This window comes from Oncorhynchus keta, unplaced genomic scaffold, assembly GCF_023373465.1.
Source record: "Oncorhynchus keta strain PuntledgeMale-10-30-2019 unplaced genomic scaffold, Oket_V2 Un_contig_8036_pilon_pilon, whole genome shotgun sequence".
NCBI classification, from domain to species: domain Eukaryota; kingdom Metazoa; phylum Chordata; class Actinopteri; order Salmoniformes; family Salmonidae; genus Oncorhynchus; species Oncorhynchus keta.
The window spans coordinates 172072-190435 of NW_026289817.1; the positions used below are offsets into that span (position 1 = coordinate 172072).

The following is an 18364-nucleotide window of genomic DNA, read 5'->3' on the forward strand; positions in this document are numbered from 1 at the left end:
CAGGTACATGTTTATCAATAATTGGAAGAAGCAATTTCATATGGTAAAAACAGGTAAACACATTATAAGGCAACAATATAAGACAATGGGAGCACTGTGTATGTTCTCTGATGAATTATAGGTCAATGAGATGTGAAATATCAATATACATGCTAAGAGAAGTAATTTCTCTCTCCTGTGTGGATTCTCGAAAGACATTTAACTGTGTGTATTAGCTCATGAACGTTCAGGTTCCATAAATGGTTAAAACTCTTTCCACACTGGGAGCAGTGGTGAGGGTTCTCCCGTGTGTGTATTCTCTCATGTTGTTTCAGGTGCCCTAACTGGTTGAAACACTTTCCACACAGGGAGCAATGGTAAGGCATCTACCGTGTGTATTCTCTCATGCCGTTTCAGGTTCCCTAACTGCTTAAAACACTTGCCACACTGGGAGCAGTGGTAAGGCTTCTCCCATTTGTGAATTCTCTCATGCCGTTTCAGCTTCACTGACTGGTTGAAACACTTTCCACACTGGGAGCAGTGAAAAGGCTTCTCCGTGTGTATTCTCTCATGCCGTTTCAGGTTCCCTAACTGCTTAAAACACTTGCCACACTGGGAGCAGTGGTAAGGCTTCTCCCATTTGTGAATTCTCTCATGCCGTTTCAGCTTCACTGACTGGTTGAAACACTTTCCACACTGGGAGCAGTGAAAAGGCTTCTCCGTGTGTATTCTCTCATGCCGTTTCAGGTTCCCTAAATGATTAAAACACTTGCCACACTGGGAGCAGTGGTAAGGCTTCTCCCATTTGTGAATTCTCTCATGCCGTTTCAGCTTCACTGACTGGTTGAAACACTTTCCACACTGGGAGCAGTGAAAAGGCTTCTCCGTGTGTATTCTCTCATGCTGTTTCAGGTTCCCTAAATGATTAAAACACTTGCCACACTGGGAGCAGTGGTAAGGCTTCTCCTCTGTGTGTATTCTCTCATGTTGTTTCAGGTTCCCTAACCGCTCAAAACACTTTCCACACTGGGAGCAGTGGTAAGGCTTCTCCGTGTGTATTCTCTCATGTCTTTTCAGGTTAGATAAATGGTTAAAACTATTCCCACACTGGGAGCAGTGGTAAGGCTTTTCCCCTGTGTGTATTCTCTCATGTAGTTTCAGGTTCCCTAACCGGCTAAAACACTTGCCACACTGGGAGCAGTGGTAAGGCTTCTCCCCTGTGTGTATTCTCTCATGTAGTTTCAGGTTCCCTAACTGGTTAAAACACTTGCCACACTGGGAGCAGTGATAAGGCTTCTCCCCTGTGTGCATTTTTTCATGTTGTTTCAGGTCCCATAACCGGTTACAACCCTTTCCACAGTAGGAGTACTGGTGTCGTCTTGCGGGTTTGGACGTCCCTGGCTCTGGTTCCACTGAGTCTGGTCTTTCTCCTGCCAAAGACAGTTCATTTTTTTAAATAGATACACGAATGATACACCTTTTCCAAATTTTGTTACATTTCAGCATTATTCTAAAATTGATTAAATTGTTTTTCCCCCTCGCCAATCTAAACTCAGCAAACAAAGAAACGTCCTCTCACTGTCAACTGCGTTTACTTTCAGCAAACTTAAGATGTGTAAATGATTTGTTGGAACATAACAAAACAAGATTCCAAACTGAACAAGTTCCACAGACATGTGACGAACTGAAATGGAATAATGTGTCCCTGAACAAAGGGGGTTAAGTACTACAGTGCATCTACTCATGAACTGCACCAGATTTGACAGTATTTGCAGTGAGATGCTACCCCACTCTTCCACCAAGGCACCTGCAAGTTCCCGGACATTTCTGGGGAGAATGGGCCTAGCCCTCACCCTCCGATCCAACAGGTCCCAGACGTGCTCAATGGGATTGCGATCCGGGCTCTTCGCTGGCTATAGCAGAACACTGACATTCCGGTCTTGCAGGAAATCATGCACAGAATGAGCAGTATGACTGGTGGCATTGTCATGCTGGTGGGCCATGTCAGGATGAGCCTACAGGAAGGGTACCACATGAGGGAGGATGATGTCTTCCTGTAACGCACAGCATTGAGATTGCCTGCAATGACAACAAGCTCATTCTGATGATGCTGTGACACACCACACCAGACCACGACGGCCCCTCCACCTCCAAATCGATCCCGCTCCAGAGGACAGGCTTCGGTGTAATGCTCATTCCTTCGACGATAAACGCGAATGCGACCATCACCCCTGGAGACAAAACCGCAACTTGTCAGTGAAGACCACTTTTTGCCAGTCCTGTCTGGTCCAGTGACGGTGGGTTTGTGCCCAGAGGCGACGTTGTTGCCAGTGATGTCTAGTGAGGACCTGCCTTACAATAGGCATACAAGCCCTCAGCCTATTGCAGACAGTCTGAGCACTGATGGAGGGATTGTGCGTTCCTGGTGTAACTTTGGCAGTTGTTGTTGCCATCCTGTACCTGTCCCGCAGGTGTGATGTTCGGATGTACCGATCCTGTGCAGGTGTTGTTACACGTGGTCTGCCACTGCGAGGATGATAAGCTGTCCGTCCTGTCTCCCTGTAGCGCTGGGCGTCTCACAGTACGGAGAGTGCAATTTATTGCCCTGGCCACATCTGCAGTAGTCCTCAAGCCTCCTTGCAGCATGCATAAGACACGTTCACGCAGATGAGCAGGGACCCTGGGCATTTTTCTTTTGGTGTTTCCAGATTCGGTAGAAAGGCCTCATTGGAGTCCGAAGTTTTCATAACTGTGACCTTAATTGCCAACCGTCTGAAAGCTGTTGGTGTCTTAACAACCATTCCACAGGTGCATGTTCATTAATTGTTTATGGTTAATTGAACAAGCATGGGAAACAGTGTTTAAACCCTGAGATTTTGGCATATAAATATGAACTTTATCGAACAAAACATACATGTATTGTGTAACATGAAGTCCTATGAGTGCCATCTGATGAAGATCAAAGGTTAGTGATTCATTTTCTCTATTTCCGCTTCTTGTGACTCCTCTCTTTGGTTGGAAAATGACTGTGTTTTTGAGGCTCTGGGGGCCATGTTCTGTTATAATCTCCACCCGGCACAGCCAGAAGAGGACTGGCCACCCCACATACCCTGGTTCCTCTCTAGGTTTCTTCCTAGGTTTTGGTCTTTCTATGAAGTTTTTCCTAGCCACCGTGCTTCTACACCTGCATTGCTTGCTGTTTGGGGTTTTAGGCTGGGTTTCTGTACAGCCCTTTGAGATATCAGCTGATGTACTAAGGGCTATATAAATACATTTGATTTGATTACTTACGTAAATAAGCTTTCTATTTTTTTTTAATACATTTGAAAAATGTCTAAAAGCCTTTTATCGCTTCATTATTATGGGTTATTGTGTGTAGATTGATGAGGAAATGTTTAATTTAATCCATTTTAGAACAAGATGTAACATAACAAAATGTGCAAAAAGTCACAGGGTCTGAATACTTTCCAAAGGCATTGGAAGTGATTGAGGACAGAGCATCATTACTATATTCTAATTACAATCATTGACCCATAAGAGAACACCTGACCAAAGCCAGACGTGACCCATACAGAATTAAAACAACATTCTTAATGAGAAATATAATCTAATAAACAAATGTTTGCATAAACAAAGACATGAAAACATTGTATTTAGCTTGGCTTTCATATGGCCAGGAAGTAATAACTTTATGGAAACCACTATTCACACTGTGTACAGACATAGAAAACCATCACATCAAGGAGGTGTAACAGGGATGAATGACTATTCAATGGACAACAGTAGTCTTCTGTAACAAGCAATATCTGGTAAATATGTTCACTGTAGTTCAGATAGAGCCTGATCAGCAGGGTGGGCAATATAGTACACAACTGTATCGTCTGCATACAGATGCAGGTAACAGTTTATTTTGGCGAAACGACATTGTTAATGTAAACAATATAGTTATTTATTAGACATTCTAACATATAACACAATGCCGAGGTACTAAAGATTTGATATGCAACATTTGATCAACAATTTGACCACCCCTGGGTTATGATGTATATAACATTCTAACAACAATTTGACCACCCCTGGGTTATGATGTATATAACATTCTAACAACAATTTGACCACCCTGGGTTATGATGTATATAACATTCTAACAACAATTTGACCACCCTGGGTTATGATGTATATAACATTCTAACAACAATTTGACCACCCTGGGTTATGTATATAACATTCTAACAACAATTTGACCACCCCTGGGTTATGATGTATATAACATTCTAACAACAATTTGACCACCCCTGGGTTGATGTATATAACATTCTAACAACAATTTGACCACCCTGGGTTATGATGTATATAACATTCTAACAACAATTTGACCACCCCTGGGTTATGATGTATATAACATTCTAACAACAATTTGACCACCCTGGGTTATGATGTATATAACATTCACTGTTATGTACTACTAATGTCTGTCAAGACAGGACCGTACTGTGGTACTACACTATTACACTGTTATGTACTACTAATGTCTGTCAAGGCAGGACCGTACTGTGGTACTACACTATTACACTGCTATGTACTACTAATGTCTGTCAAGACAGGACCGTACTGTGGTACTACACTATTACACTGTTATGTACTACTAATGTCTGTCAAGACAGGACCGTACTGTGGTACTACACTATTACACTGTTATGTACTACTAATGTCTGTCAAGACAGGACCGTACTGTGGTACTACACTATTACACTGTTATGTACTACTAATGTCTGTCAAGACAGGACCGTACTGTGGTACTACACTATTACACTGTTATGTACTACTAATGTCTGTCAAGACAGGACCGTACTGTGGTACTACACTATTACACTGTTATGTACTACTAATGTCTGTCAAGACAGGACCGTACTGTGGTACTACACTATTACACTGTTATGTACTAATGTCTGTCAAGACAGGACCGTACTGTGGTACTACACTATTACACTGTTATGTACTACTAATGTCTGTCAAGGCAGGACCGTACTGTGGTACTACACTATTACACTGCTATGTACTACTAATGTCTGTCAAGACAGGACCGTACTGTGGTACTACACTATTACACTGTTATGTACTACTAATGTCTGTCAAGACAGGACCGTACTGTGGTACTACACTATTACACTGTTATGTACTACTAATGTCTGTCAAGACAGGACCGTACTGTGGTACTACACTATTACACTGTTATGTACTAATGTCTGTCAAGACAGGACCGTACTGTGGTACTACACTATTACACTGTTATGTACTACTAATGTCTGTCAAGACAGGACCGTACTGTGGTACTACACTATTACACTGTTATGTACTACTAATGTCTGTCAAGACAGGACCGTACTGTGGTACTACACTATTACACTGTTATGTACTACTAATGTCTGTCAAGACAGGACCGTACTGTGGTACTACACTATTACACTGCTATGTACTACTAATGTCTGTCAAGACAGGACCGTACTGTGGTACTACACTATTACACTGCTATGTACTACTAATGTCTGTCAAGACAGGACCGTACTGTGGTACTACACTATTACACTGCTATGTACTACTAATGTCTGTCAAGACAGGACCGTACTGTGGTACTACACTATTACACTGTTATGTACTACTAATGTCTGTCAAGACAGGACCGTACTGTGGTACTACACTATTACACTGTTATGTACTACTAATGTCTGTCAAGACAGGACCGTACTGTGGTACTACACTATTACACTGTTATGTACTACTAATGTACTAGTATCGAAGAGGATAAGGAATATCTACAGGTGGAACATGTACACAATATAACACATTACTGTCAAGACAGCCAACAACCCACTGCACATGAAGAAACGTTCAAAGTCCTTGTTCCTGATTGACTGACCTTCATGTCTTAATATAGTGATGGACTGTCATTTCTCTTTGCTTATTTGAGCTGTTCTTGCCATAATATGGACTTGGTCTTTTACCAAATAGGGCCATCTTCAGTATACCACCCCCACCTTGTAACAACACAACTGATTGGCTCAAAGGCATTAAAGAAGAAAATCTGCAAATTAACTTCTAACAAGGCACACCTGTTAATTGAAATGCATTCCAGTTGACTTCCTCATGAAGCTGGTTGAGAGAATGCCAAGAGCGTGCAAAGCTGTCATCAAGGCAAAGGGTGGCTACTTTGAAGAATCTCAAATATATTTAGATTTATTTAACACTTTTTTGGTTACTACATGATTCCATATGTGTTATAACATAGTTTTGATATCTTCACTATTATTCTGCAATGCAGAAAATAGTAAAATTAAAGAAAAACCCTTGAATGAGTAGGTATTCTAAAAACTTTTGACCGGTAGTGTAGAATAAGTGTCTGGACTTTAGTTTGTTCTAGAGTCTAGTGAAGAGAGGGGACAGGTGTAACAGTATAATTTTAAACCGTCCCCTCGCCCATACCCGGGCGCGAACCAGGGACCTTCTGCACACAACGACAACAGTCACCCTCGAAGCATCGTTACCCATCGCTCCACAAGAGCCGCGGCCCTTGCAGAGCAAGGGGAAACACTACTTCAAGGTCTCAGAGCAAGTGACGTAACCGATTTAAACGCTATTTAGCGCACACCGCTAACTAAGCTAGCCGTTTCACATCCGTTACACAGGCAATGTAACATCCATAATGTTTTGAGAAAATGTTTTTGTAAAACATGCAACTTACATTGGATCATCTTGAAACGTTCTCTCTAAAGCTAACTTTCATCAAGGATTTATATGGTCTATTGGTTTCTCTCTAAAGCTAACTTTCATCAAGGTTTTATATGGTCTATTGGTTTCTCTCTAAAGCTAACTTTCATCAAGGTTTTATATGGTCTATTGGTTTCTCTCTAAAGCTAACTTTCATCAAGGTTTTATATGGTCTATTGGTTTCTCTCTTTTCATTGGCAGAATCCTTTTTCAGTGTTATGATATTCATAACATCCATATCCACCAGTCTATCTTCCTGTCAACTAACAGAACTCTGCTGGTTGTCCTGGTAACAGATACCAGTGGGCAGATCTATTGTATTTGTTCAAACTAAACTAAAGCACTTACTTTGATGAGCTAAATCTGATCCTTTCTTATCTTCTCCTCCTCTCACAGTTCCACTCAGCCCCGTTGTTTTCCTGCAGTCCACCAGCAGCACAGACAACCTCTTCATACCCAGCAGTAAGGTGCTACCAGGAGAGGCACGACACATGGACTCCGGGAGGGAGGAAGGGCTAGTGTTGTCCTGGTAACCATAAAGAGGAGACACAGACACATATCATTATGGATGCTGATGTCACTGTTGTCATAAAATGCTTTACAGAAACCCAGACCCAGAGAGAGAAAGCTGTATGCTAGACCAGACCAAGCTGTATGCTAAACCAGACCAAGCTGTATGCTAGACCTGACCAAGCTGTATGCTAGACCTGACCAAGCTGTATGCTAGACCTGACCAAGCTGTATGCTAGACCTGACCAAGCTGTATGCTAGACCAGACCAAGCTGTATGCTAGACCAGACCAAGCTGTATGCTAGACCAGACCAAGCTGTACCATCTGGTGTTCTGATCTGGAGAGACTCTTCTCTGCCTCGTCAGCATCAGGATGTTGTTGAGGCTCCCCAGAGGATCCACCATAGTCATGTCTCTCTCCTGTGTGAATGAGAACATCAGACAGATGGTAAACGTATGATATTCTATTGCAATCATAGAGTCTTACAAGAGGCATGAATATGTCTAAAAAGGGCCTAAAATGGACACTTTCATCTTGATTTCCTAAAAAAATATTTGTGTTGCAAATGTAAAAGGGTTGTTCCACGAAATGGGTGCCTTTTGCATCCCTTTGACAAGTTAAGTATAAATTATGCACCAATGTTGAATTCTGAAAAGCCTGTTAGATGAAGTGCACTTTAACGTGGACCACATGGACATTTCAATAAATCTAATATAAGTCACAAAAATATATGTACCAATGACGGATAGCACCTTTAACAATTTATTCAGTTGTGAACAACATTAAATTGTTGAACTTCAGTAGAATGCCCCTTTCAAACCCCACATTAGTTCAAGAAATGCATATTTTGTGCCCGTTTTTAAGTCAGTACTCACTGGTCTTAATCGAATCTTCAGCCTCATCCTTTTTCACTCCCAAAACGTCTTCCTCCTCCCCTTTAATTGAGATAGCCTCCTCTTCCTCTTTTACTCCAAAATGTTCTTCCTCTTCTTTAAATGTTATGGCACCTTCCTCCTTTTTGATTCTGAAAGCTTCTACCTCCTCCTCTTCCACAACCTCTTTCCCATCTTCCTCTTTCACTGTAATATCATCCTCTTGTTCTTTCAATGTGATAGCCTCCTCTTCCTCCCTTTTCATCCTGAAAGCTTCTTCCTCTCCTTTCATCAGAGCTTCTTTCTCCGTCGAGATCAGTGAGCTCATGTTCCGGGCGATTAGCCTCGTGCAGTATCAATTTACCACATTAGCTCATTTAACAAGCAATCTACGTTTCAATGAACGAGTAGATATGTAAACAGAGTTGTGTTTAAAACAGAAAGGGTAATATACACAAGATTTGTCTTAAACGCTTCAATGTTTAGGTTTAATGTTCGCTAGTAAACCACCACGTTGGTTGAATCAGAAGCCTTTTGTCGCTGTTGAAGAAGCTTCCAGTTCCGTCCACTAGATTATACGTCACGCAATAAGCATCACCTCAAAAACTCATATCGCCATCTGCTGACTGGAGTGGGTAGCGCAGTTTGGAAAAATATTAATTAATGTTTATTCTGGCAAGCAATGTCATAAGAAGTCATTTTAAAAGAAACAGATGTTATGTCTTCTCTTCCTTCTACAGCCAATACTTTCCTCCATGGTTGGCCTGCTCATTAGGTAGGATTTGGTGACAGATTGACAACGGTGGCATATTCCGAACTAAATTGACCAAAGCTCATTGCTAACAACATATAATAACACTTCACATAATGGTGCCCAAAAACAATGAAAGCCCTTCCAGTCTCTAAAGTGCCCTGGTATCATTTGTATTTATTTTTCTCATCAGTTATTCTGAACCCACTGCCTGCAAGTCGTCGTTAAATTCACCTCAGTGATTTGTATTTTCCTTCAACATTCTGAAGAGGAAACAGCCAGGAAATGCCCCTGTCTGAGTGCATTTGTCAACCACTATGTGTAGCTGTTAGCGATGATACTGATCCACTATGTGTAGCTGTTAGCGATGATGCTAATGATCCACTATGTGTAGCTGTTAACGATGATGCTAATGATCCACTATGTGTAGCTGTTAACGATGATGCTAATGATCCACTATGTGTAGTTGTTAACGATGATGCTAATGATCCACTATGTGTAGCTGTTAGCGATTATGCTAATGATCCACTATGTGTAGCTGTTAACGATGATGCTAATGATCCACTATGTGTAGCTGTTAACGATGATGCTAATGATCCACTATGTGTAGCTGTTAACGATGATGCTAATGATCCACTATGTGTAGCTGTTAGCGATGATACTAATGATCCACTATGTGTAGCTGTTAGCGATGATGCTAATGATCCACTATGTGTAGCTGTTAGCGATGATGCTAATGATCCACTATGTGTAGCTGTTAACGATGATGCTAATGATCCACTATGTGTAGCTGTTAGCGATGATGCTAATGATCCACTATGTGTAGCTGTTAACGATGATGCTAATGATCCACTATGTGTAGCTGTTAGCGATGATACTAATGATCCACTATGTGTAGCTGTTAGCGATGATGCTAATGATCCACTATGTGTAGCTGTTAGCGATGATGCTAATGATCCACTATGTGTAGCTGTTAGCGATGATGCTAATGATCCACTATGTGTAGCTGTTAGCGATGATGCTAATGATCCACTATGTTTAGCTGTTAGCGATGATGCTAATGATCCACTATGTGTAGCTGTTAGCGATGATGCTAATGATCCACTATGTGTAGCTGTTAGCGATGATGCTAATGATCCACTATGTGTAGCTGTTAGCGATGATGCTAATGATCCACTATGTGTAGCTGTTAGCGATGATGCTAATGATCCACTATGTGTAGCTGTTAACGATGATGCTAATGATCCACTATGTTTAGCTGTTAGCGATGATGCTAATGATCCACTATGTGTAGCTGTTAGTGATGATGCTAATGATCCACTATGTGTAGCTGTTAGTAATGATGCTAATGATCCACTATGTGTAGCTGTTAGTGATGATGCTAATGATCCACTATGTGTAGCTGTTAGCGATGATGCTAATGACAACTATATTCTGGTTGATGGAAAAGCTTTCCCAAAAACCTTGTCAATTAAATGTTAACTACAAAGTAGTCTATGCCTCCCTGGCAGAATATCATGATTATTTAAACTCTGCAATCACATGTGTGCTACAGAGACACCACTAACCAAACAAGGCTCTTGCTGGTGCCACTTGAATTAAAGGGTATCTACACATAAAAATGAACATTTCTTAGATTTTTCTCAGACTTCAAAAGTGGTCTCTTGATGAGGTTTAACTCTTATTGTGGACTTAGAACATCCAATGTCGTTGTTATTCTATTAATTAACAGTGTGATTCTGAGAGAGAAAAACAGGGACATCAGAAACCTGGACAAACTAAACAGAGAAAACTGGAATTTGAGAAAGAAAACAAAAACGGAATTAGGTAAAAAAAGAAATACTGATTTAATAGGTCTTTACATATTCTATACATTTTCTCTCATTACTGGCTTATCTAGGGATTGTGTAGAGTAACAGTTGTATCCTGAAGTGACCTTTAATTCTTCCACTGGATCAACGCTTCAGCTAAGTAGAATACATGATAGAGACACATGGAGTTGGGTTGGATATAGTCATGGTAGGATACATGATAGAGACAACACGTGGAGTTGGGTTGGATATAGTCATGGTAGGATACATGATAGTGGCAACACATGGAGTTGAGTTGGATATAGTAATGGTAGGATACATGATAGTGGCAACACATGGAGTAGGGTTGATATAGTCATGGTAGGATGCATGATAGTGGCAACACATGGAGTTGGGTTGGATATAGTCATGGTAGGATACATGATATTGGCAACACATGGAGTAGGGTTGGATATAGTCATGGTAGGATGCATGATAGTGGCAACACATGGAGTAGGGTTGATATAGTCATGGTAGGATGCATGATAGTGGCAACACGTGGAGTTGGGTTGGATATAGTCATGGTAGGATACATGATATTGGCAACACATGGAGTAGGGTTGGATATAGTCATGGTAGGATACATGATAGTGGCAACACATGGAGTAGGGTTGATATAGTCATGGTAGGATGCATGATAGTGGCAACACATGGAGTTGGGTTGGATATAGTCATGGTAGGATACATGATAGTGGCAACACATGGAGTAGGGTTGATATAGTCATGGTAGGATGCATGATAGTGGCAACACATGGAGTTGGGTTGGATATAGTCATGGTAGGATACATGATAGTGGCAACACATGGAGTAGGGTTGGATATAGTCATGGTAGGATACATGATAGTGGCAACACATGGAGTAGGGTTGGATATAGTCATGGTAGGATACATGATAGTGACAACACATGGAGTAGGGTTGATATAGTCATGGTAGGATACATGATAGTGGCAACACATGGAGTTGGGTTGGATATAGTCATGGTAGGATACATGATAGTGACAACACATGGAGTAGGGTTGATATAGTCATGGTAGGATACATGATAGTGACAACACATGGAGTAGGGTTGATATAGTCATGGTAGGATACATGATAGTGACAACACATGGAGTAGGGTTGATATAGTCATGGTAGGATACATGATAGTGACAACACATGGAGTAGGGTTGATATAGTCATGGTAGGATACATGATAGTGACAACACATGGAGTAGGGTTGATATAGTCATGGTAGGATACATGATAGTGGCAACACATGGAGTAGGGTTGGATATAGTCATGGTAGGATACATGATAGAGACAACACATGGAGTAGGGTTGGATATAGTCATGGTAGGATACATGATAGTGACACATGGAGTAGGGTTGATATAGTCATGGTAGGATACATGATAGAGACAACACATGGAGTAGGGTTGATATAGTCATGGTAGGATACATGATAGAGACACATGGAGTAGGGTTGATATAGTCATGGTAGGATACATGATAGTGGCAACACATGGAGTAGGGTTGATATAGTCATGGTAGGATACATGATAGTGACAACACATGGAGTAGGGTTGGATATAGTCATGGTAGGATACATGATAGTGACAACACATGGAGTAGGGTTGATATAGTCATGGTAGGATACATGATAGAGACACATGGAGTAGGGTTGATATAGTCATGGTAGGATACATGATAGTGGCAACACATGGAGTAGGGTTGATATAGTCATGGTAGGATACATGATAGAGACACATGGAGTAGGGTTGATATAGTCATGGTAGGATACATGATAGTGACAACACATGGAGTAGGGTTGATATAGTCATGGTAGGATACATGATAGTGGCAACACATGGAGTAGGGTTGATATAGTCATGGTAGGATACATGATAGAGACACATGGAGTAGGGTTGATATAGTCATGGTAGGATACATGATAGTGGCAACACATGGAGTAGGGTTGGATATAGTCATGGTAGGATACATGATAGTGGCAACACATGGAGTAGGGTTGATATAGTCATGGTAGGATACATGATAGAGACACATGGAGTAGGGTTGATATAGTCATGGTAGGATACATGATAGAGACACATGGAGTAGGGTTGATATAGTCATGGTAGGATACATGATAGAGACACATGGAGTAGGGTTGATATAGTCATGGTAGGATACATGATAGTGAGACACATGGAGTTGGGTTGATATAGTCATGGTAGGATACATGATAGAGACACATGGAGTAGGGTTGATATAGTCATGGTAGGATACATGATAGAGACACATGGAGTTGACACATATGGTTATGGGCTTGATTAGAAGACATAGTACCATGTCAGGTAAAGTTTAAATGTATTCATATCTGAGTTTGCATTCCAATATGACACTTTAAATACATCACAGAAGACTGAAATATAACAAAATGTCTGTTGTGTTTATTGAAATATAGTCTTTATAGACATTTATCCATAACAAGGCTTAGGTGTCCCCTAGAGTCAGCAAAAACCTCTCCAAAATGTGCAATGTTATAAACATCTCTATTTTCATGCATATAACTTATATAACATATAACATAAAAACCTCTTCAAATGAAGTAGTTTATAACACAGAATATCTTACAGGTAGACCCTCTCTCACTCTCTCTCATCATGTCACAAGCTGTCAGGCTCCCATAGGAAGGGCAATAAAGGCCTCAGCTCATCAACTGCCCCTCCACTCTCCAACAGCCATCAACAGAACATCCTGAAGACAGAACATCTAAAAGATCTTGGAATCCTTTCTTCCTCATGGGCTTTTTCCACTTGACTCTTTCCACATTTTGTTACAGGCCTTATTCTAAAATGTATTAAATCCCATTTGTTCCTCATCACAATACTGTCATGTCTTTACTATCCTTAATGTGATGACATGCTACTTTTATCAAATCGATTACCAAACGTTTAATTGATTACGTGATTAGTAAATCATGCAACAATTATCGTTAATAACCTGGGACACCATGAGAAGTTTATTTAAAGAGTTCCGTGTTCGAATAAACTCTTAATAATCTAAAGATCTCTTACATTTCAGTCATCAATGAGTCATTAAATTATTATCAATTGTTACCTCATCAGTTCTCATTCCAAACGTCCAAATTCTTGGTTATCTTCACGAACCCTAGTTTCCATAAGGAATAAGCAATATACAAACAGGATTATTTATTTAGTGACTAACTAAATAATCACAGAAATACATAAAACATATATTGGTAACTAACGATGATAGAAAAGTCCCAGTGGGCTAAGCCGATATGACAGCTTGGTAGACAAAGGAAAGGGGTGTGACAGAGAGCAGGAAAGACAACATGGATTCATTACACAGTCTATAATTACATTCATTGAAATGCCAATCCTTTGCACATGAACGGCCTCTCATTCGAGAATAATTGCAATGTATATATAGATGTTGTCTCTTCTGTTGGATTCCTCCATCGTCCTGTAGGGTTCATCAGAGCCTCTGGTTAACTTTCATTGGGATTCCTCCATCGTCCTGTAGGGTTCATCAGAGCCTCTGGTTAACTTACATTGGTATTCCTCCATCGTCCTGTAGGGTTCATCAGAGCCTCTGGTTAACTTTCATTGGGATCCTCCATCGTCCTGTAGGGTTCATCAGAGCCTCTGGTTAACTTTCATTGGGATTCCTCCATCGTCCTGTAGGGTTCATCAGACTCTGGTTAACTTACATTGGGATTCCTCCATCGTCCTGTAGGGTTCATCAGAGCCTCTGGTTAACTTTCATTGGGATTCCTCCATCGTCCTGTAGGGTTCATCAGAGCCTCTGGTTAACTTTCATTGGGATTCCTCCATCGTCCTGTAGGGTTCATCAGAGCCTCTGGTTAACTTTCATTGGGATTCCTCCATCGTCCTGTAGGGTTCATCAGAGCCTCTGGTTAACTTTCATTGGGATTCCTCCATCGTCCTGTAGGGTTCATCAGAGCCTCTGGTTAACTTTCATTGGGATCCTCCATCGTCCTGTAGGGTTCATCAGAGACTCTGGTTAACTTTCATTGGGATTCCTCCATCGTCCTGTAGGGTTCATCAGAGACTCTGGTTAACTTTCATTGGGATTCCTCCATCGTCCTGTAGGGTTCATCAGAGCCTCTGGTTAACTTACATTGGTATTCCTCCATCGTCCTGTAGGGTTCATCAGAGCCTCTGGTTAACTTTCATTGGGATCCTCCATCGTCCTGTAGGGTTCATCAGAGACTCTGGTTAACTTTCATTGGGATTCCTCCATCGTCCTGTAGGGTTCATCAGAGCCTCTGGTTAACTTACATTGGGGATTCCTCCATCGTCCTGTAGGGTTCATCAGAGCCTCTGGTTAACTTTCATTGGGATTCCTCCATCGTCCTGTAGGGTTCATCAGAGCCTCTGGTTAACTTTCATTGGGATTCCTCCATCGTCCTGTAGGGTTCATCAGAGCCTCTGGTTAACTTACATTGGTATTCCTCCATCGTCCTGTAGGGTTCATCAGAGCCTCTGGTTAACTTTCATTGGGATCCTCCATCGTCCTGTAGGGTTCATCAGAGACTCTGGTTAACTTTCATTGGGATTCCTCCATCGTCCTGTAGGGTTCATCAGAGCCTCTGGTTAACTTACATTGGGATTCCTCCATCGTCCTGTAGGGTTCATCAGAGCCTCTGGTTAACTTTCATTGGGATTCCTCCATCGTCCTGTAGGGTTCATCAGAGCCTCTGGTTAACTTTCATTGGGATCCTCCATCGTCCTGTAGGGTTCATCAGAGCCTCTGGTTAACTTTCATTGGGAATTCCATCCTTCGTCCTGTAGGGTTCATCAGAGCCTCTGGTTAATTTACATTGGATTCCTCCATCGTCCTGTAGGGTTCATCAGAGCCTCTGGTTAACTTTCATTGGGATCCTCCATCGTCCTGTAGGGTTCATCAGAGCCTCTGGTTAACTTTCATTGGGATTCCTCCATCGTCCTGTAGGGTTCATCAGAGCCTCTGGTTAACACATTGGTATTCCTCCATCGTCCTGTAGGGTTCATCAGAGCCTCTGGTTAACTTTCATTGGGATCCTCCATCGTCCTAAGGAATAAGACGTCAAATAGGGTTCATCAGAGACTCTGGTTAACTTTCATTGGGATTCCTCCATCGTCCTGTAGGGTTCATCAGAGCCTCTGGTTAACTTACATTGGTATTCCTCCATCGTCCTGTAGGGTTCATCAGAGCCTCTGGTTAACTTTCATTGGGATCCTCCATCGTCCTGTAGGGTTCATCAGAGCCTCTGGTTAACTTTCATTGGGATTCCTCCATCGTCCTGTAGGGTTCATCAGAGCCTCTGGTTAACACATTGGGATTCCTCCATCGTCCTGTAGGGTTCATCAGAGCCTCTGGTTAACTTTCATTGGGATCCTCCATCGTCCTGTAGGGTTCATCAGAGCCTCTGGTTAACTTTCATTGGGATTCCTCCATCGTCCTGTAGGGTTCATCAGAGCCTCTGGTTAACTTTCATTGGGATTCCTCCATCGTCCTGTAGGTTTCATCAGAGCCTCTGGTTAACTTTCATTGGGATCCTCCATCGTCCTGTAGGGTTCATCAGAGCCTCTGGTTCTGGTTAACTTTCATTGGGATTCCTCCATCGTCCTGTAGGGTTCATCAGAGCCTCTGGTTAACTTTCATTGGGATTCCTCCATCGTCCTGTAGGGTTCATCAGAGCCTCTGGTTAACTTTCATTGGGATTCCTCCATCGTCCTGTAGGGTTCATCAGAGCCTCTGGTTAACTTTCATTGGGATTCCTCCATCGTCCTGTAGGGTTCATCAGAGCCTCTGGTTAACTTTCATTGGGATTCCTCCATCGTCCTGTAGGGTTCATCAGAGCCTCTGGTTAACTTTCATTGGGATCCTCCATCGTCCTGTAGGGTTCATCAGAGCCTCTGGTTAACTTTCATTGGGATTCCTCCATCGTCCTGTAGGGTTCATCAGAGCCTCTGGTTAACTTTCATTGGGATTCCTCCATCGTCCTGTAGGGTTCATCAGAGCCTCTGGTTAACTTTCATTGGGATCCTCCATCGTCCTGTAGGGTTCATCAGAGCCTCTGGTTAACTTTCATTGGGATCCTCCATCGTCCTGTAGGGTTCATCAGAGCCTCTGGTTAACTTTCATTGGGATTCTCCATCGTCCTGTAGGGTTCATCAGAGCCTCTGGTTAACTTTCATTGAAGTCACAAAGTTAACTAAGATGTAGACTTTCTATAGTCACTGTACAGCCTTAACTATGTGACCCCACGAAACGGGACATCAGCCAACTCAGTGACAACCACAGAACACAAATATATATAGTTTACAAAAATATTAGCGTCTTAGCTCTTATTGCAGGACTTTGACTGTGGTACATCACCTCCCCAGTCAACCTATTGTGGGTATTGAACAATCATATTGGACTGTACAGCCTTACCTATAGACGTACACCACCACCGATCACAACTTCCTGTTTCCATCACATCTGTTAAGTTTTTTTACACGGTATGACTTCATTCACATAAAAACTTCCAGGAAGCTCTGGTAAACAGTTGAACAGGGCACTGCTGCCACCACCAGGCCTGGAGGGCATTTTGACTTAGCAAGCTAGCATTGTGTTAGCAAGCTAGCTGTGTTAGCAAGCTAGCTGTGTAGCTGTGTTAGCAAAAGACAGCAGCTAACTAACTGGCTACTGAACAACCTATTGTGTGTATTGAACATTCATATTGAACAGCCTTACCTATAGAGTAGCACCACCACCCATCAGCCCATTCTCTTCTTGATGTCAAAGCTGCAGTGTATTGTTGCTATAGAGTTTATGATTAATAATCCTATTTACTTCAAGACACACTAAGATGTCACCATACTATTCATTTCAGCCCCTCTGTCAGATATAAATCATCAGAGTGGGAAACCAACTGACATGGAAACAATGGAGCAAATGTATCACTATCAGAGGGGTGTATTATGACATCATATAGAACTACTCAGACATTCCAAATCAGGCTTCATCCATATCATGAAGGTGGATATTGATCCAACCATTTCCAAAGTAATGATGGAAACAGGATATGCCTTTACAGTTTTATAAATGCAAATAGACAATTTGTAAGTTCGTTTTACATAGTGGGATCATTTTGTGTCAGTAAACATTTATGAGCGAGAAATGGTGGTGGAAACTCCTTATTTATATAATAACCATTAGATCTTAGTTAACTTGGAGTCACGTGATGATATGTTGTGTGGTCCTCCCACTACGATTCGGGAACCCATGTAGTTTATTAGGCTACAGATGAAATAAGTTATGAACTTCACAGGGTGGTGAAAGTGCTTGTGATGAGCTTGATGCTCCTTTCCAATACATTTTGAGGGTCTTATCCTGGTGACATGATGATTGACGCTTGGTTGCCTGTTGACAAATAAAATAATATCTCTCTCATCCATAATAATCATGTAGGTAGCCTACCAACACTGTATCTATGAGCTGCTGGCTACAGTGCACGTTGCCATGTTTCTTCATATAAAACCATCAGTAGATTTGACAATGTGATGGAAACCCATTTAACTTGTATTTTTCATTCGATACATGGGAATTCAACAGCAAGTCCCCCCTTTGTTCAGGGACA

General features: G+C 41.6%; 1 protein-coding gene across 1 annotated transcript; it reads right to left on the reverse strand.

Moving 5' to 3' along the window:
• Positions 1 to 171: 171 nt before the first annotated feature.
• On the reverse strand, positions 172 to 8656 carry LOC127926660 (zinc finger protein 883-like). The gene is made up of 4 exons (XM_052512150.1): positions 8131 to 8656; positions 7577 to 7674; positions 7093 to 7270; positions 172 to 1409 (listed from the first exon to the last, which is right to left on the reverse strand). Exons 1-4 carry the CDS (start codon positions 8453 to 8455, stop codon positions 301 to 303), a joined length of 1710 nt encoding a protein of 569 aa, XP_052368110.1. The 5' UTR covers positions 8456 to 8656; the 3' UTR covers positions 172 to 300.
• Between the last annotated feature and the right edge of the window lie 9708 nt (positions 8657 to 18364).

Excerpts from the sequence above, each read along its gene's own strand:
- LOC127926660 (XM_052512150.1), bottom strand. The coding sequence starts at position 8,455 with ATGAGCTCACTGATCTCGACGGAGAAAGAAGCTCTGATGAAAGGAGAG. Across the intron at positions 7,675-8,130 it reads TGAAGATTCGATTAAGACCA|GAGAGAGACATGACTATGGT; the intron begins GTGAGTACTGAC and ends TCATTCACACAG. Across the intron at positions 7,271-7,576 it reads CCAGATCAGAACACCAGATG|GACAACACTAGCCCTTCCTC; the intron begins GTACAGCTTGGT and ends TATGGTTACCAG.